The 20644-nt window shown below is 42.9% G+C and overlaps 2 protein-coding genes across 2 annotated transcripts; both read right to left on the bottom strand.

Moving 5' to 3' along the window:
- Positions 1-2748: 2748 nt before the first annotated feature.
- On the bottom strand, positions 2749-13352 carry LOC134043120 (glioma pathogenesis-related protein 1-like). The gene is made up of 6 exons (XM_062491213.1): positions 13100-13352; positions 8163-8408; positions 6720-6829; positions 4874-4956; positions 3739-3765; positions 2749-3655 (listed from the first exon to the last, which is right to left on the bottom strand). The coding sequence occupies exons 1-6, from the start codon at positions 13277-13279 to the stop codon at positions 3504-3506; spliced, it is 798 nt and encodes a 265-aa protein (XP_062347197.1). The 5' UTR covers positions 13280-13352; the 3' UTR covers positions 2749-3503.
- Positions 13319-20227, bottom strand: LOC134043776 (GLIPR1-like protein 2). The gene is given in 8 exon segments (XM_062492508.1): positions 13319-13690; positions 14420-14547; positions 14632-14658; positions 16358-16437; positions 17147-17288; positions 17704-17823; positions 17826-17922; positions 20048-20227. Coding segments are annotated over 8 exon segments (1146 nt in total).
- Positions 20228-20644: the final 417 nt, after the last annotated feature.

Raw genomic sequence — 20644 nt, 5'->3', positions numbered from 1 at the left:
TTCCTTTTTTTTCACGAATAAATCAGAATTGAGAATATATTTGTTTAGATAGTCAGTACATGTGCATAGCTATGGTGCTTGCCCTCTAGGGTAGCGCACATCACCCTAAGTGGACCTTTCAATTATGTGAAGAGTTCTTATAACTTAATTGTTAAGGAAAAAATGCTCTCCATCTTCTTAGGGACTGCATTGTTCATAAGTGGCAGTTTCTTTTGGAATCAATCAGGAAAATACTATTTTAAGCATCTTTCACTGAGAACATGATGCATAAGTCCCAAACCAGCCATCTCAGAAAGCGTAGTGAACTAATGGGTTCAGTGATGCCAGCACTACGAAAATCTTTTTAGAAATATCAACTGGTGTTTGGCAGTTGGAAGAATAAAGGGGAGACTGAAGTTCAGGGCTTGGTGGGTAGTTCAGACCTCTCATGTAGAGAAATGACTACTTTCAACAGGAGACACTGCAATACTTGAGTTTAAACTCCCACTCTGACAAACTGTGCTTCAGCAGAAGAGTGCAGAGCAAGGACCTGCTTGTTAAGTTGAGGAGTTTGACAAGCCAGGGAAGGAGCAGGAGTGCATTAGGGGCAGGAGTGTCCTCGGTTCTGATTTGAATTGCATCAGGCCTCTTTCATGACAGAGGAGTGGCACACATTCCCCTGCCTGTTTAACAATTTAAGAACAAGTGTAATGCTGTTTTGTATCACACTGGTCTTTTAGATAGGCATATTATTTCAAGAATCTGCCTGTGCAAGTATCCTAAAAAAGAGAGTCTTCAGCTGCATCTGCTGACTTCTTGGGTGCCTGAGTTGCTTTGCAGGAAAATGTAGCTCAACTTGGGGCAGCCTGGCTTTAAATTATGTTTACTTCCATGGAAGTGCACTTTTGAAAATTAGGACCCCTAGCTCAGTCATTTATGTAGCTTTTACATGACATCTTTCTCTCCAGTAAAATTCTTAGTACACTTCAGGAACTCTTATGCCATAGTTATGGGGTGGAAAAGGCGTCACATGGTGTTTAGTATTTCCTGGTTGTTACTGTTGATGAGTTTCAAGGATTGGTGGTAGTACGTGAATTACTTGAACTGAAAAATCAAGAAAGCTTATTCATATTCCCATAGGCAAGCCAAAGGATTTGTCTGCCCAAGAGTCCATATCTGAATGGAAAAGGGCTGCATGTTGTCACTTGCTGGTGCTTTGTGCACCTGTTTTCTCACAGAGTACAGCAGTACAGTTATAAATTTGTGTAAAACACAAATGATAGAAAATGAAGTGAGCTTGTAAGAGTGTAGGGTTTTTGTGGTTTTTTTGTATTTTCAGAACCCCTTGAACTATTGTAAATTACGATCTTAAAATGATTTTAGAGTTTACAGACTTGCAGAAATGTACCTGAAGTCTGTATTTCTCTATCAGTGTTTTGCATTTATCATGTGGAATTCACAGGCATATGCTATGTGGACACTTCAAAGTGGTTTCATCAACCAGAGCTAAATACCTGGATTTTTGGATATCCTTAAAATGACAAAGCTGCTTTTTTCCTCTTGACTTCTTGATTTCCAAGCTTTTTTTGTTGTTGTTTGAGAGATGCCACATCATAAAGCTTGGTGGTTTAATCCCCCTAGGCCCAGTTTTTTTAAGGAAGGTCTTTCTTAGGATTTCCTAAGAGCTACCTAAGTATATAGTTAAATGAAAGTGTTAACATTTTGAACTTTAAGATCTCTGCAGTTGCTTCTGTTTCTTCTCCTGAAGACCTGGCATTAATTAAACACAGTAGGGGAGAACTCCTGCTGAGCTCATTTTAAGCTCCCCGGACACATCAGTGTATCTGCATTCCTCTTTCCAGTAGAAGGGTTTTACTTTACATGATGGGGCAGAGACTGTGCTGGGCTGCCTGCTGTGGAGCCCTGTGCAGAGAGTGCCCACACATTAAGTTCTGCTACCCACGTCAAGTGTCACTTGTCAGCCGATTTTTAGATGGGACTTTGCAGGGCATGAAGCTTGAGACTTGGATTTCACACTTGAGTGTGCTGTCTTGGCTAAGGAGGCTCCAGCAGTCAACAAATTAAGATGTATATATATATATATAGATATATCAAGCATGAAATTTGTAATTTGGTCCCCAGCCATATTTGCATTTTGAAAAATCATTTATTCAAGGAATGCTACAATATCGAAATGATTGTAGTACAAGCTGTACTAGCAGATAACTATCTGCAAGTGTAACGTGAGAAACGTTGGGCCCCAGTTCCAGTGTTTTCAGTTAAAATCCATGCCAGAAGTAAGACCGGGAGTCAGGGTCAGGAGTGGGCATGCAAAAACACTGACAGGCATTGTGGTGACCACTGAAATGAATGGGTGAGAGGAACTTCCCAGCTTCCTCTACAACAGTGTGTGCAGAAACTTCTAAAAGCATGGACAGGGATTGCTGTGGTCCAGCTGTGAGTCTGTGCAGCTCTGCTGCTTCCAGACTCTGCTTGAGTTGAGTGACTGTGGTTGGTCATACTGTTGGAGGACATACTGAGCTGAACACAGCAACTGTCTCCACAGCCTTCTGCCAGTTCCAGATGTGCAGGTTCCAGATTTATTCTTTGGCAGCTGTTGAGCCAAAGTTGTAACTATGGGCACAGTGTGATTTTATTTGGAGTTCTATCTTTCCTAGCATTGTTTCTGAGAGCTGAATCGGGTTATTTTGTGCACCAGCAGTTAAGTTTTAGCTCATGTTGCAAATGCATGATTGCCACACACAGGAAGCAGGAAATAACAATTTATTGTTTGAAACAGCAGTAAAACCTCAATGCTCAAAAAAACCCCAAAACCACAACAGGAAGGATTTCAGTGATATATAACATGTAAACAGGTGAAACTGTTTAGGCACAGATGCCATGAGTTTAAAAACAAATTTAAGCAAAGCAAAGTATCAATGACAAGCACTCTGTGAGACTGGGAAGTGCATTGCCTGCCACAGGATGCAAATTCCAGGGCTCACAGAAATCCAAAAATTCCTTAATTATTTTTTTTCTTAATTATACAGGCCCCTCTGCATTTTGCTGTAGGAGTACCCAAGATAAAAGTGCAAGAAGAATGAGACAGGTGTGTGCTCTGCCTGTGCCTTGGCTGTGGGGCTTGGCTCCTGGGCTGGACACTCTCCAGCCCTTCCTAAAGTGTGTTAGGCAGCTCCCTGCATCTTAGTGTGCTGCCTGGACAATGTACTCCTGTACCCACCAGATCACATGCACACTGCTCCATTTCAAAACTATTTTAACTTTTTAACTTTTTAAGAAATTTTAAGATCCAAAACGATTTTAACTTTTAACTGGTTCTGAGCAATGACAAAGCTGCTTATCAGTGCTTGTAACTATGACCTGCAATGAAGATGTTTATTTATATAATTCTTAATCACCTGTGGATACAAACAACGTCTCTACCAACGTTTGTGCTGCCTGTAACTTATGTGAATGGAAGAGATGAGTTAAGCCAAGTGCTCTCGTGGTCTTCTACATGTGTGTTACCCACTGGCAGGTACTAGAGACCAATATTTCCCTAAGAGCCAGGTGGCCACAACTGCCAGTATGTGGAGTAGTAATCTTACAGCAATAATGGAGATGCAGAACTCATCACATGCAGGTCTGTCCCACTCTGGATACCACTTGGAATCCTCTGTAAACAAAACAATTCACTTGTTTTCAGGTATAACTGCAACAAGGGCAACAAAAGGAAGCAATAATTCCTGTGGTACTTACCAATGACTTTGTCACGCTCTGCATTTCCTGGAGAGACAAAAGTAGTAAACGCAGAAGTGAACACACTTATAATTTAGTAACAATTTGAATCTAACCAAAAGGGAGTGAAATGTGACCATTATAATGGGCTTATAAATACAGCTGTTGTGTTTCTTAGGAAGAAGCAAAGACCCACTGACTCTGGAAGAGCCCTGCAGTGACTTTCAGGACTCCGCTGAGGAGTGGTTTATCACACTTTTATCACTTCTACCGCCAGTGGCTGGTGTAGAGAGGACTCCCCCTCCGGGTGCTCCCCAAGATCACTTTGGCTTTTGCCCTGTGCCCTGTGTTTTGAGAGCCTGTAACTAATGTTAAACAGCCCTGGGAATCTAGGACTCCCTTACATTCCTTAGGTACTGGGGTTTTAACAGCATCTTCCCACTCCTTTAGTTCAGCAGTGGCTGGGTGATGGGGAAAAGTGTGACCATACCCTCAGCTCCCTGCAGGCTAATGGACACAGCACAGTACCCTGTCTTTATGGAAATTTCAGGTCTCCTTTCCTCCTGACTCCATGCAGGCATTACAAAGCCAAGTGCAGGCATATCAGGAAGGCTGCTAGACTTGGGTTGAGCACTGCATCTCCATGAAGGCTCATGCATGTCAGCCTTGTTCTTTCCCAGTGCTTAGGGGAAAGCAGATGGCCTGGCTGATATTCACTGGAGTGAGCAGCTTTGGCACTTCCATGGCTGCTCTCCCCACCTGCAGTGGCATGGCAGGGGCAAAGCTTGCTTGAACCTGCACCAGCTCAAGCCACAGCTCACACATCAGGTTATAACCTGCAACCCACAGGACAGGACAGCTATCCCATTCTCTGCTGTTTCTGGCAGGAAAAACTGCATCCACCATATCTCCTGTAACACACCCTCCAGCACCTGAAGAGCAGATCCCATGCCATCACTCCCCAGGGTAGAAAACAGGCTCCTTCTGCCCTTGTCCCCTCTCTTTGTGCATCGCTACCCACTTGGCTTCTGACTGAAGTTTTCCAGCCTAAATTTAGCAACAGGAGAGTGCTATTCCTGCCTCCTGCTGGTATCTTTTGTGGCTCTTTCCCCTCCTACATGTGCCTGGGAAGAATGTCTGGTTGTCTTCTACTTACGACACAGCTGGCCGTCACACTGGTCACCACCACACTCGCTGCACGCTCCTCCCGTCTTGTATGGGCGCACTGGGAAATTTCCACTGTGAAGGAAAATAACAGTGCTCTCAAATATCTCTTGGGAAGACATTAATGCCTACTGCTAATCAGGTTTTAACCTAAGTTTTGCTTCACTTGTGTTGACAGAGTGATGATTTTTTTCAAGAGTCCTGTCTGAGTGCCCTGTGCCCAAGACATGCAGTGAAACAGAAGAGATTAACTGTAATGGGACACCCTGTTGTTTAGGAACCTGGAGACAGCAGTGTTGCACACCTGGGAATTAAAGCAGTCTCAGAGTTGGGTAATTTGTGTGTATGGAGACTCTAGACTCTCATAGCTGGCTCTGGCTATGGAAACAAGAGCAGGTTCAGTTACTTTGTATGTATGTGTGTATTTTTCCTTGAAGAGGAATGCTCTGGTGTTGGAGAATCTCTCATAGGTCGTGATTTCATCCATTTGTTGGTTAATATTTTAGGAATGATGTAGGTCTCTCTCCTGATCCATCCCACTGCCAGTGGTATGAGTGGCAACAACTACCTCTGCCTAGGCAGATAACGCACCAAACACAGCTCAGTGCTTTGCTCAAAGCATGGTCAAAGCAAGACTTACAGCATGCCTTGAACTGTCCATGAACACAGAGACAGATTTTGCAAGAATGAAATCTCAGCAGTGAGATGAAACTTCATGGTAAATACCTCATTACTTTCAGCAAGGCGAGGGTTTCATTGCTTGGTCTAAGCTGAAGAGTACATTCACTTGAGGAAATTGTGTATGCATCTTGCCTGGGCCCCTGGCAGAGCTGAAACAAAGCAATGAAGTTGCTGCTTCTCAAAATCAACAGCTGGATGTGACATTATTTCACTTGTTAGCAAGGAATTGACCATTTGTGGTGTCCTCACCCAGCAGGAAGGGTCCAGCTTTAAAGACCTCTCTGGAGTGCCTTACATCTCCCTTGCCCCCTGCCTGCTTTGCTGGGTGCTGGTGAAGGGACCATGCCGCTTCCCCGTGCCAAAACAGGGCAAGAAATCTGCTGGGATTTTGGCCCTCTGCACATTTGGATGTGGGGGTTCTAGGGAGAGCAGCAGCTGTGTCATTCCAAGGTATCTAGTCAGGGGTACATAATCTTCCAAGGATGAGGTATGGGCAAAAGGAATGCAAAACTTGCTTGAGTTGAAGGGCTGCCTGGCCTTGGCCCAACATGGTATGCATGTAAGGCTTTTAAAGCTGCATTTATACCATGGTGATACAGCTGGAGAAGAGAACAATTCATCCATCCTAGATGGATATCCTACTGACTATGCACGTGAAGGACCTCTGGATCAAATTTTGTTTTGAGCAGCCCCAGCCTTCTAAGCAGCTCTCAGCTGCTAAGACTGCAGGCTGCCAGCACTGCACACTTCAATGCTTATCCAAGACACTGACTTAGGGGCTTAATTCTTCAGGCACACGTGGGAATATCTTCAGACTTTGGGTTTGCACCTTGGCAACTGTCTGGGGCCATCTTGGCAATCAGGAGCAAGGGATTAACTTTCAGATGATCACATCAGTATTTTCATGTCAACATCTTATATTTAATCCTTTCTTCTAGTCCCACTGCTTTTTATCTCCAATATATAGCCCTCATCTAGCAAAAAAAAAAAAAAAAAAAAAAAGCTGGTTGGACAAAGGTGTACCTCCTCTTTATTTTGAAGACTATTTCCTCCCACGAAAAACAGGACTAAATGGACTGATCTAATAAATTTTCATGTTGTGGGTGGGAGGGGGTAGGACCCAAACCCTGCGAAATATTCATAACAAAAAACCTTACGGTGGCCCGTAGTTGCAGACGAAGTGTGCTGCATTGCGTATGGAGATGTACTTCACGTGGGGACAGAAGTGGACAGCACAACCAACCTTGTAGCTTGTAGCCCAAACTACCTGCAAAGACAGATGGATACACTGGTGAGAAAGGCTTTTATTCAGCACCTGAAGAGTTAGGAGAAGACCTGCTCTCCTCTGTTTTATCACATACAAATGGGATGAGGACTCCTTTGGCAGGCTTCACAGGGAAAAGCAGCAGTAATGGATCTCAAAATCATAGTTATTTCTGAAAAAAGACTGATTATTTTATCCTCAGGATCCTGAGGGTCTTCTCAGTGCAGTGGCAGAGCAGAGGTTGCTCCTGGCATTAGCCACAGATAACTACTGTGAAGGGCTGAATAAAAGGACCTTCCCTACCCCAGGAGGCCACTGACTGAGCAGTAATTTGTAGTAACTGCAGTGATTGTGCCCAGGGAAAATTCTCCTCACTACAGTTGGGAAGAAGAGGAATGATGAGTTCCCTGACTGTAAAGACCCAATGATACCTCCTGAGGCTGTCAGATATGCATCTTCTACCTACAGACACTGCTAACTCCAAGAGAGAATAATCTTATTTTTTTGTTCTAACCCTATGAAACTGCATGGACCACTCCTCTACAAACACCATGGTCAACAGCACTGTGCTTTAGTGTCAGGTAAGGTGTGCTTCTGTGCAGTTTCCAGGTGCTGGCTCTTGCAATGTCCTTGAGAGCAGACTCAAAGAGAAGCACAGTCACCTCTCACAGCTCCTGCATCCAAGTATCTTCTCTGCACACAAGTGCAGAAAGCCCACCAGCTTCACCTCATCTACTCAAGTCCTAAATGCACATGTGGATCTCTGCAAAAAATATTAAATAGCCTCAGGTCAAAATTTAACCCTAGAGTTGCTGTTGCCAGCTGTCCTGCTTTCCTATAGCTGTGGGTAGTGATTGCAGGGTTGCACGACAGTGGTAGTCCTTTTCTACACTCTGCCCACTTCCTTTGTGAATAGCAGTTGGACAAAGTGTGCACATGATGTTTGCAGAACTGCAGACATCTCTTTTCATGATGGTACTTCTCCAGCCCTTAGCATTTGAGGTCTGCCTGACAGAGCTGGGTCCTCAATTCACTCATGCACTGCAGCCACAGCCACTGCCATTACCTGTTTTTTGGCCACTGATTGGCTAATCTGACTGCTTGATGGCTGCACTATTTTCTTCCAAAAAAAACCCCATACTACTACATTTAAAGTAATAACACAGTGACTCTTTTCCTCCCAAAACTGAGAACATAAGAACATCTTGTGCACACAGACATATAATAAGACTGCAGAACCTGGAAAAGTTCACGGAATCTTCAACAGAAAAGTAGAGGTTTTGTATCAAAATGGCAAAGCTGGTTCATGGTTTAAATGGAGAAATGCAATGCTTACCTGTGTATAGTGGCCACATGTTTTACTGCACTTATTGGTGTTATAATCGTAGAATTCGACCTCATGGTACCAAGAGGCAAGGGCTGTTTTCACGGTAAAGACAGAAACTGAGCCTGTCCAGATGTTTTCTCCAGCAGAACCAAATCTGGGGTGAACTTTCCCTCGCTCTTTGAGGTGTATATTATGTTTAAATATACATTTCTTTGCCCAAGCTTTTGCAGTCTTTGCCAAATCTGGATCCCAACTCTGCAAAACAAAGACAATTAAAAGATCACTTTGTAATATTGGCAGTGCAGGAATTCAGAGCAACTCTCAGGAAAAGCCGTGTCTCAACAGTGTAGATGCTTTTGGCTCATTAATTTTTTACTTCTGTTGAGACTTACAGAGCTACATGGTAGATCAGCTTGTAGGTTTGTATCTGATTTAAACTTAAATTGCTGATTAAGCTTGAGGAAATTTTTGTGGTGGTATATGATCTTGGCTGACTGACTTGGTGGACACCAAGAGCTGTGTATCATGCAAATACAGAGTTTGTGGCACAATGAGCATTTCAAGGCTGAGCTGGCTGTGTCAGAACATTAATGTAAATTAAACTTAATCTACATGGAATCTGGAAAATGAGGGTTATGCCTACCATATCAATAATGCAAAAGTCTTGTGTAGCCTTGCATTTGCTTAAGGCTGTGACTTGCAGGTCAGTTCACAAGCACACTGGGATTTTAGGAACAGTTTAAACTCAACCCTTTGGTGAGCCTGGTGGCTTGTGTTTGGTGGCTTGAAACATTAGTGTTGAACTCATGTTTGTGGAATGACTCATTCACTTGCTATTCAATTTTAGAGAAAGTGGTTATTTAAGCAACTGAGTTATGTAAATGTCTTTTGTTTGCACTGGAGGTGGTGTCTGCACTTGCTGGGTTTTCTTGTGCACACACCTTGACTGAGCAATTAGAACATTGTACCTCCTGGTAGATACAGTACCACAGGTATATGCTTGTAGTCCTAGTTATATTTTGTATTATGTAAATGAAGTTGTCCAGCACTGAACTATTTTGAAGTTTTTAAAAATAAACTGTTTATTTGTCCCCTTCTGAATTAATTAAAATAGCTTATTTGCTTCTGCAAATGATGGAAATGCTAAGGAAATTGTTTTGAATGGATCAGAAATGATGAAGTAAAAGGTGTATTTTACAATATAACTTTTTGTAGATTTTTTGGTAAAATCTAACAAAGGTAGGTTGATAGATTTTATGCCTGTGTTTTACCTAAGTAACCTTTTTTGTACCATAGCTAAGTCTGAAACAGTGTGTATTGTTTACACTACCAACGAGTAATTAAAAATCACAAGTTCATGCCAAAATGCATCTACAGAGATTTGAAAATATTTTTAAACCTATGTCTTCTATTTCTTCCTTTGCCTAATGTTTGTGGAGAGTGTATTTTCCCATTGTGGTGGGGTGGACACTGGCCAGAGGCCCACCAAAGCCACTCTGTCACTGCCCTCCTCAGCTGGGCAGGGGAGAGAAAATGCAACCAAAGGCTCCTGCACTGAGATAAGACAGGGAGAAATCATTCATCAGACATTTCATGGGCAAAACAGATTCAGCTTGGGGAAAATAATTGTTTTGTTACAAACTGAAACACCTTCCTCCCACCTCTCACTTCTTCTGGGATGTAACTTCAGTCCTGATTTTCCACTCCCTCCTCCTCCCCAGCAGGACACAGGGACATAAATTAGGGGTTGTGCTCTGCTTATCAAACACAGTCCCTGCTGCTCCCTCCTCCTCAAGGGAAGAACTCCTCACACTCTTCTCCTGCTCCAGTGGGGTCCCTCCAACAGGAGACAGTCCTTCATAAAATTCTCTTCCTTCTCATGGGGTATAGCTCTTCATAAACTGCTCCAGCATGGTCCCTGTCACAGGGTACAGTCCTTCAGCAACACACTGCTCCAGAGTGGGTCCTCCGTGGGGTCACCAGTCCTGCCAGCAAACCTGCTCAGTGTGGGCTCCTGTCTCCATGGGGCCCCAGCTCCTGCCAGGACCCTGCTCCAGCACAGGTTTCCACAGGGTCACGGCCCCCTTCAGACTCTCCATGCTCCAGTGTGGAGTCCTCCAGAGGCTGCAGCTGGATCTCTGTTCCTCCATGGATCTCCACAGACCAGAGGGTCAAATCCTGCCTTTCCATGGGCTGCACCATGGGCTGCAGGGAAATCTCTGCTCCAGTGCCTGGAGCACCTCCTGCTTCTCCTGCTGCCCTGACCTTGGTGTCTGCAGGGCTGACCCTCTCACATGTTCTTACTCTTCTCTGGCTGTAATTGCTTGTGCACAGCCTTTGCCCTTCTTGAATGTATTACCCTAAAGGCACTACCACTGTGGCAGACGGACTTGGCCTTGGCCAGCAGCAGGCAAATGGCCCTGTGGGACACACGGGAAGCTTCTGGCAGCTTCTCACAGAATCCATCCCTGTATTCCCCCTCCACTTCCAAAACTTGTCAGTGCAAACCAAATACACCCACGAAACGAGGACATAAATAATTAAGATAGGCACTCAGTATATCAAGTATTACATTTGGGGCAGGGAGTCTTCTTTCAAGTGAGTGGTTGGTATTTCCTTAGATATTTTTAAAGACCATGGATAAAATCTGGCATTGTACAGAACTTATCTTCCAGTCCTGGAAGAGAACTCTGACAGTTAAGACAGAAGCTTCATTTTTCTTTTTGTCAAGGCTCTGAGATGATCATGATGAAAGATGTGTGACAGTGGAGGGATGCACCTTAGCACTTCATGGCCTCTTTTTTTTCACATTCTGCTTTTTAAAAGTCTGTGCACCTCCTCTCCTTCATCCTGTAGTAGTCACAGTTTTAAATTTCAATAAAGGTATGCATAATACTAAGCTTAAAGTTGCATAGTAATTTAAATTGTAAATTTAAATTTACTTTCCACTTTGTATAAATGCTTAAACTGGCTGACAGATGAAAAGCAGTGTACAGAAATGTTCACAATGATCTTTAGTTTAACTGCAGTTACACTCCTTATTTGATTATAATACTGCACTTAAACAGAAGGATTGGACTAAATGGCATGGGAAGAAAATGCACAGGATGGGGAGATTTGTATATAGATATCACTGCTGTTTAAGGAAACAATACTTACATTTTTTCCCCTCAAACTGCTTCTCAGTTTTCATTCTATAACAAGTTGCTTGGTGACTTAAGGAGGAAAGATTTAATGTATAATATGTGAAAAGTGATGGAAGGCAGCACTCATTCAAAGGAGACTGTTGTGAAGCCCTGATGAAACTGGTGAGACAGCTGTTTTTGAGGAGCCTTAGAACAGAACTAAGCAGTTCTTTGGGTGGATGAGATAGGACTCACACTTTTCAGGTAAAAAAAATTAGATCAATTATCTGAATTTATAATACATGTATTACAAATATCAATGGTTGAGTTTATTACTTGCAATTAAAGGAGCTTCCACTTTGCATTTTCTTTTAAAAACTACTTTTCCAAAATATGGGAATGCCCTGAATTCAGTCTTAATTTTTACATATCTGGGTGGACAGATACCTCTAACAAAAAAATAAGTTCCCTGTGAAATAAAAGCACCATCTTCTTTGCAGCCTTTTTCAAGTGTCAAAGGCCACTCAAAATACTGTTTTCAATTCCAACGTTTTTACTTTTGTAATAGATTTTATCAGGTATTGCACTGCTATCTCCACATTAAATAGTTGTGGTAGAGGTCATATTTAAGACTAGGGGTTTTGCAGTGTTTTGAAAGAAACTTACCAGGATTCAGTTTCTGTTTTAGATGCAATTTATTTGTCTCTTTCTTATGCTGCCTTTTTCTTTTTTCAGATTTCAGTTCTTTAATTTTTCAAAAGAAGAAACTAAGAACGATTTTAAAAGACGAACACTGCACTTTTAACAAATCCCAACAATATTTCGTTTGTTTAGGGCCAGTGAAGCAATGCAGAAAATAAAGAGTCTCCAAAGCAACATGTTCTGATGGTCAGTATGCACAGCTGAGAAGAGCTGATGTAAAAGATTCATCTAGAGGAGAAACTAAGTAAGTTTCCTGTCATGTTTGCAATTCAAGTTTGATTATTTGTGCAGTTACCCCTCCCAAGTGGGGCGCTTATCTTTTAGTGTCTGACAACCAAAAACGGAAAATGATTTTTTCCCCCTAACTTCAGTGGGGGTGTTGCTAATTACAGCTGTGGCTATGTCCTCTTCTGGTGGTAACCATGTGAGATAAGAAGAAAGCGGGGCAAAAAGAAAACTCAGAATTAGGGCAATGGTTGTGGTCCACTAAAAGACAGGCTGTGTTTTGCATGGTAGCTGGAGATTTTGCTCCTGAGGTGCCTGGGGAGCAGGCGGGGGGCAGAGCAGTGGGGACACGATTGTCTCCAGCACTCGATCCTGCTGCTCTTGGTGCTCTTTGGCTGTCCCTGCAGGCCCAGCGCCTCGGAACAGCCGCTCTGCTGGCTCAGTCCGTGAGAGCCTGGCAGAGAAAGCTCAGGGAAAGCTCTCCAGCGTTGTTTGGCAACAGGATCTGCCCTCGCCGACTCGATGACGAGAGCTGTGCTTAGGTGTGCACAAGACCCCGCACAGTCCGGCTGCCCTCGAGCTGCGTGTGGCGCCTCGCCACCAGCAGGCTGCTCGCACACAACAAACCCGACAGCAGCTCTCGGCTCGGCGCTGGCATCCCGGCCTTCCAATGAGCCATTTCAGTCAGAGCAAAACTGCACTTATCCAACTGCATAAAGCCAGGGACCTCCTCGAGCTTCGTCTCTGCTTTAAAAAGCAGTAGGTCTTACGACCCCAGGTTTTTGTGGGGCCGTTTCCTGTTTTTTTGCATTTGGTCACAAAATCAATCTTTGACAATCATGAACAGCATCGCACTGCTACAAATGTGTATATAAGTAATGAAAATTCTCTTACCATGTAGCGCATGTTGCTGGCTGCAGGATCCACTCCCGACCGCAATGTGTTATGGGTTTGCACACAATCCTGAATAAACTTTGGATCCCGAGGATCAGGCAACGTCGATGGTTCATAAGAATTACAGGAATAACAAAAGAGTAGTAAAGCCAGCACACAAGTAGAAAATCTGGTGGTCATTGAGAAAGGGAGAAGAAGAGAGACGGTGCAAGCAGAAAGTCACCACGGCGGCTCTAGGGGTATCCCGGGAGACCCCGACGGTCCCGAGCCCGCGGTGCTGGAACGCCCCGCCCTGCCCGGGGTCGCCTCCGCGGAGCCCGCGGTTCGGCTGAGGGCGGCGGGGCGCGGCCTGCCCTCCCCGGCGGGCGGGCCGGGGCGGAGGGGCCGCGGTGCCGGCGCTGCGCACGCCCCAGGGGAGCGGGGAGGGAGCCGCGGCCGCTCCGGGTCGGACGGGGCAGCGCCCCGAGGGCCGAGTGTGCTGTTTGAGACTCCGGCGCCCCTGCTTCTGCTCTTACTCGCTTGCACAGCGCAGCGCAGGGACACGCCGCCGGGAAAAGTGCCGCTGTCGGTTCTGCCCCCGCAGAGCCAGCGCTGGAAGTCTGTTCATTTCTGCGGTTTGTGCACAGGCACCGGGGAAATTTTCTTCAACCAGTTCCGTCACCGAGCACTTGTTTAAGGCATACACTGCAATTGTCATTAGCCCTATCCTTACAGTCACGCTTCTCAACATCTGGTCTTCCAGCTTTAAAAGCAGAGTGTTTCAGCTGCACGGAACGGTTTTAGCTGTACCAACAAAATTTTGCTTGGAAGATTCACGGGCTGGATTTACCTTAGCCATGATAATTGAATACAAAGTCACAGGAAACGAGTCATATTTCAAGAGCATTGCTATGAGAATAAGGAAATTAAGCTACAAGTTCACATCAGAGCAGTAGCAGCCTTGTCTCTTTCTTTTTTTCTTCCTTCTTTAATTGCGGTGGGCAAGCATCTCTCCTGTCCTTAGGCTTATTTGTTACTATTTGTTTGGCCCCTGTAATCCTTATCATAGCAATCACTATGTATTGCAGAAAAATTTTCTTCTTTCAATGAAACTAGATTCTGTTAATGCTGTTGCTTTTTCTTTCTTTTCCTTATAATTTTTCTTCCTTTCCACTACAACCAAATAATTATAAAACAAAGCTACTTTATATGTTTATTTATTTACTGGTCATTTAGTGTCACTTCAGTCTAACCCACCCCAAGGGATCTATTAACAAGAACCTCGTTTGGGGCCCATTTTTTATTCTGTGGGATGACATGCTGTAGTGTGGCTCAGAATACACTTAAAACACTAAGACAGTATTGGTCACAAGAGGGTCGTGAATGCTCAGCAGGTGGGACAGCAGGCCTGGGGCGATGGGGCCGTGGTGGGAGCTGTGTATCCCAGTCCAGATACCAGCTGGCATACCCTAAATGTCAGTGAAGAAACACGTGTTAAGACCTAGTCTTAGCCAGACTAACAGGAAAGCAATTAAGGACAATTTTATATGTACTTACCAGCTTCTCATGTTGTGTGTTTTCTGCAAAGAGATCAGAAGAGGAAAGTAATGTGAGTACCATTCAGTGGTGGTTCTTAATGTAAAGAGGTAAGCCTTTGCTGGTGCCTAGTAGGCCAGCAAGAGCAGGCTCCCAACTGGTGTGGAGTTCGTATGTTTTATTGAATTGACAGAGATGCAGAACAAACAGCTATATCAGGATGACTTTGTCATGGAGATCAGGGAATAAAAAATAACAACAAAACATGGAATTTGTTTAAAGTTGTTACACATACCAAATTTAAGTAGTTACAGGAAGAAAAATATCACTACTAACTTATCACAGAAGTACACCTTTACTGAAAGTATAGATGCATTTGCAGGATTGCCAAGGTGCATCCTATTGAAATTCCTCATTTGCCCTATAGGAGAAAATGGTAAAAGTGGGTGGTAGGTTCAAGCACTTAACTTTTAAATAGTCTGTTCCTCCTGTTCCTCCCCCTAGTCTTTGACATATTTCTAGTTTTTCTGTGATGCATCAGTCTGAGACTTTCAGATGAATCAGCCAGGATATTACAGCAGGAAATAAGAGTACCAAATGCTCAATAATATCTACAGCTGAAACTGTCTTGTGTCTGGCTGGTAAAGACTACTGCCATTAAACCTCTGTATAAAATTCATATTTGATTTAAGACATTACTGCATCTCCTTTAATCTCTGTTTATTTAAAACATTGCCCAGTTTGGGACTAGGTGAATTGACATAAAGGTCCACTGCTGTTTGGAGCAGACTCAGAGTGATGGGGTATGGGCTTCCCTGTGGGTTTCCCTGCTGTGCCCACGCTCTGACACTGAAGAGACAGACCCAGCAGAGGGTCACTCTGTCTCCTTAGAGGGGAAGCAAGAAGGAGGGGGCAGGATGAGCCCCTTGCCATTGCCCACTTCTCTCCCAGGTGTTTGTAGTGAACACCTCTGCCCCAGAGAGGCTTTTACTCCAACCACAGTCCTTCCATCGTTGTGTCTTTGCAGGGTTTGGGAGTGGGCTGTGCTGGCTCAGCCCCACACTGGCTCCCAGCACCGGCCAGGCATCTCACAGCTGCCACAGGCCTGTTCCAAAGAGGTTACCAGTCCTTTATTAATTGCTCTTCAAGATTTGATTAAAGTCCCCTCATCCCCTGAGCCTTCTGAGCTCTGTTACAACTGTTCATTTAATTATTTTCCACCAGCACTCTGATAATACTGAGCATAGTAGGGAAAAGATTTACAAACAAGCTCTCACTGCTATTTTTCAGAAAATTGTGAAAGTTAGAAATAACTCTGCTTTTTGGTACAGTCTTATTATTAGTTCAGAAATACTGTTGTCTGGAAAATGTGTTAGGACATGCTAAACAAGAAAAAAAGCAGAAGATAAATTTCCTGTTTCTGCTGGGAGAGAAGAACTAGACAGTGAATATTTGCTGGGGCTAAAATTTTGAATTTGATTTCCTGACCAGATAAAAGGGAGAAAATAGTCTAACTGTTATTTCCCTGCATCAGAAACTCTGGCTTCTACTTCTGAGAGCGTTCAACAGCAAAGTATTTCAATCATTTCCTTCTTACACTATTCCTCCCAGAGTCTGGTACTGTTGTGGGGTGTACTACAGACCCACTATGCACTTAATGCAAATTGACTCGTTGTCTTTCCACTGCTAATTATGCCACTTTTATTTATATGCAATTTTCTTACTTGATCATTTTGGTCTTACCACAGAGCTTGTCTATGCACTTCTCATTACTCCATCTACTGCATGGCTGTCCTTTATATGGTTTTCTTGGGTAATTCACCCTGCAAAACAGGAACAGTATTTGGTTAGCTGTCATTTAAAAACTATCACGGGGAGACAATGCCGTAATCAAAAAACTGGTCATTGCAATTGTTTGAAATTCCTTTTATATCAGATTAAAGCTCTCACTGGGGAGCAGTTGACTCCTGCCACTGGAAATAAATGAAACTTCTCAGGCAATACTGTATTATTGTAAGCATACAAGAATTTGCCTCTAGTCCCTCATTACCCACCTGGACAAACCTGTAAAAAGTAAGTAGAAATACTGCAAGCTACCAGATAAACTAGAGGACTGTCTTCCTTTTATTTCTTTAATTGCAGTGTCTTTTTTGAAATTTGTGTAGGGCCAGAGAAAGAGGTAATGTTTCTGAAGCAGGAAGATTACACCTTTCCCACTTTTCCTGTAGAGATTGGAGCCAAAACAGATTTTCTTCCACCATCTTCATTATGGTGAGTGGTCTCAGCTGTGAAATGCTCTCCTGATTTTTTTAGAATGGGATTTTCAGTCCCAGCTATGTCCAGTAGGTTCTGTTCCCAATGTCCAGGAGAAGTTTCTCTTGGACAAGTGACATGAGAATGTAGTTTATTCTGAAATTTGTTACAACTGCACCCATCATTGCTGGCATCTGATACCAGATCAGCTGGGATATTTAAAACAAACAAACAAACAAACAAACAAACAAACAAACCCAAATGCCACAATTAACTTACGGTGGCCCATAGTTACCAACAAAATGTGCTGCTTTGAACAGTCCTGGAAAATTTTCAACTGTATTGCAGAAGTGAGCTGCACAGCCAACTTTGTAGCTCCCTGCCCAGATGACCTGCAGGACAAAGGGAAGTACGTAATGCACTGTTCAAATACTGCCAAAGCAACAGGATAAAGGGAAGAAGAAGGAGGAAAGTATCTCAGGAAATTTTAAATCAGCTGACATTGAAGTAACTTAACCCTGAGGGGCAGTTGGTACAAATGACAGATTGATAGCCATTTTTGCACTTATTATCTGTCTCCTCTGTAAGCAAGAAATTTCCAGGGGATAATCCCTTTCCACCATTACTGGAAGTAGAACTTGACATCCCTGGGGCTCATAATATTTATTTCCAATCTCATGCAACAATAAACTGGGGGGGTGCAAAGCCCTGCTGTAATTCCTGTTCCAAAGCAATCTGTTCCAAGCCTGTACTCAGATCTTTAGTGAAATTAGACTATATATGTTAGACTATCCATATGTTAGGCTATAAAGCACTGGGCATGTAAGACTCATGACCACACTTGTCAGTGCATATATCATAGCTGGTGACTTCATTAAACCAGGACCTGAGAGCTGCATCCACAGAGAAGATGCGGACTGTGCCAGTCCAGATATTTTCTCCAACAAGTGGGAAAGTGGGTGCATTTTTCCTGAAATTTTAAGGTAAATATTGTGGTCAAACTTGCACTTCTTTTCCCATGCTTTGTCAGTCTTAGCTAAAGCAGTGTCCCAGGACTATAGAAAGGGAAGAAAACATGCTATAGCCTGCACTGCAGTGACTTAACTGAATTCAGACATTTTTGAAAAGAAACTTGTTAAGAGTTCTTTTCCCCTTTTCTGCTTCCCATCCCTGCCTTCAGTTTCTTTGTCTCACTTGACATTTCTACTCCCATAACAAATTTTTGTCTTCTCTCTCCCTTAGCTATTGCAGGACATGCAGAATCTATCCACTGTCCTGTTGTATCTGACCTGTTAATATATTTAAAGCTGGAGTGCAGTGTTTAAACTGCTACAGCTGGAGGGGGTAACTGTGTGAAACTTCCAGCTGTAGAGGGGCTTGGGGGACTTTGTGCCTAGGAAATGTCTGTCCAGAAATTTGCACTTGACAGTTTTCATCAGTCTAGATAGGAATTCTCTTCTGATAGCCAGGACAGAAAGGAGAGTCACAGCTGCTCCCTTCCTCAGCTCCTCCTGCCTCTTTTCTCCCTCCTCAGCAGATGGACAAAGCAAATAAATGATTCATTCATCTATGCTGGGCTGAGAAGGAAACACTCCCATCCAAAGAGGCACATGTGATAATTTAACACATCAGTCTGGCAGACTTGCAGATTTTACATTGACAGGTAAAGTTTAGTACAGGGAAATTCAAGGTATGTGAGAAAAAATTGAGTTTGTGTTCCTCATAACAGGTTTGGAGATGGCTATTACCACTTGAAAGTAGTAGACTAAAAAGCAAACAAAATATTAGAAACTCTTTGCAATGAAATTGAGAATAAAACTACATATATAATCACACTTCTGCAGAAGTCCTGTTAAATGCTGTGTGCAGCACAGCAAGAAAGGTACACTAGAACTAGAAAGGCCAGAGAGAACCTGGAGTGGGATGATGATCTTCGAGTTTGGAGGGCTGTCATGTAGCAACAGAGAGTGCTCTGCAGCTTCAATCAGAGACATCTGGACATCTTGTGTGAAATAGGTAAATAAGCAGCCTTAATTGTGTCTTCCAATACAAAAACCATACACTATTAAATGAAGCGAGGTGCTAACAGGCCCAAATAAAACACAGTGAAATAGCTTCACACAACCTGTGGTTAGGCCATAAGATGCTAGAAATGATTAAAGCTTTTATGACCTCAGGGCTGAAAAAAAAGTAAATTAAAAAATCCATTAAGAGCTTGTAGCATGATTGGTATACCTCGTAAGTACACCTTTGATTCAAGAGATTTAAATATATTCAACCTGCTGTTATTCCAGAATTGCTGGGTCTTTGGTCTGAGCAAGTAAGTTTGTTCTTGTGCACTAGCTTTTTAAATTAAACATCACTTTTAACACAGCAAGAAATTAAAGCCACTGGTATTCTGAATCTCACCCCTTTACTGTGAACTTCCACTTGTAGAAATTATTCATATTCTGCACGTGGTTATGCATTTAACTTCCTCTCCAGCTATGCAGCACTGCTGGAGGGCTCAGAGAAGTGACACTGACTGGGCTTATCTCCCTCAGCTATACATTTTTTCTTATACATTCCACTGAACAACATGCAACCTACCCATAACCTGTTCTGATATCCCCTGTATTTGTAGCAAGCTCTACTTTTCAGCCTAGATATCACTATCCCTACTCTTCAAACCCTGCTAATGCAAATGACGATCAGGTGTCCAAATGAATGTCCTGGAAAATCCCTTTATTCAACACATTCTAGATTAGAAGGAACAACAGAAGATGATAGTTTTTCAACAAAACCTGTTGCAGACTGCCTATTCAGAAACTTTTTAAAAGTCAAACAGCTTCTACATATGAAACCTGACCTGATATAAAACAGATTAGTATCTCTCTTACAAAGAGTTAGATGACATACTGAGAACTGAACACTATTTTTTTGCAATACAGCTCTTTGCTCTGGTTGAAGTTGAGAGTAGCTAAATCTTGTGCTAAAGAAGAAAATCCCTTCAAGTTATTAAAATTGAACAATACTGTGAAAATTAATGTATTTTCTATTTCATACAAAGAACCAACATATATGCTACAGAAATCATTAACTGAAATGGAAAGAATAGCACAGTACAAATTAAGAATAAGATTGGCTAAGTCAGCAGCCCAATCTATAATAATTTCAAAAAGATCACAAACACCACCTTACTATGCAAAGCACATTGCTGGCTGGTGGATTCACTTTGGATCAAAATGTCTTGTGAGCTCTCACACAATCTTCAATGAACTTTGCATCTTCTATGTCAGGCAAGGGATATTGCAGATAAGCATGAAAGAAAGTGAAGAAATCCAGTAAGAACAAGGCAGCATAGAAAAATGTGATTTTCATAATTCTCCAGTGTTTCTTCACAAGTTTTAAAATTAAAAATCTCCTAGGTGAGGATGATACTGACAAGCAGTTTTTCAGAGGTTATCCCCTGGGTGTGGAGGTGTTTGAAAGTGTCAAACAGGAAGTGAAGAGCAAATTGCTTAATCAGGTACAACTCTATCTGACATTATAGCTGGCAGTCAAAGGGTAAAGCATGAAACAGGCATCTGCTGTGCATATCAGCAAGGAGCAACCTTCCAAGTATACTTCTGTTTTTCTTGGAGTGTGCTCCATCTTGGGTGATTGCCAAATCATTCTGTGACTGTTGGTCACGTCTGCAGAAATGCTGTCAAACAGCTTTCTTAACAACTGCATCAATCATAAAAAATGCAGTTTTGACAAAACAGAAAAATGTTATTCAGCTGATTTTCCAATAGT

This window comes from Cinclus cinclus, chromosome 4, assembly GCF_963662255.1.
Source record: "Cinclus cinclus chromosome 4, bCinCin1.1, whole genome shotgun sequence".
NCBI classification, from domain to species: domain Eukaryota; kingdom Metazoa; phylum Chordata; class Aves; order Passeriformes; family Cinclidae; genus Cinclus; species Cinclus cinclus.
Note: the sequence above shows the minus strand (reverse complement) of the source record. Positions and strands in the feature narration are given on the sequence as shown.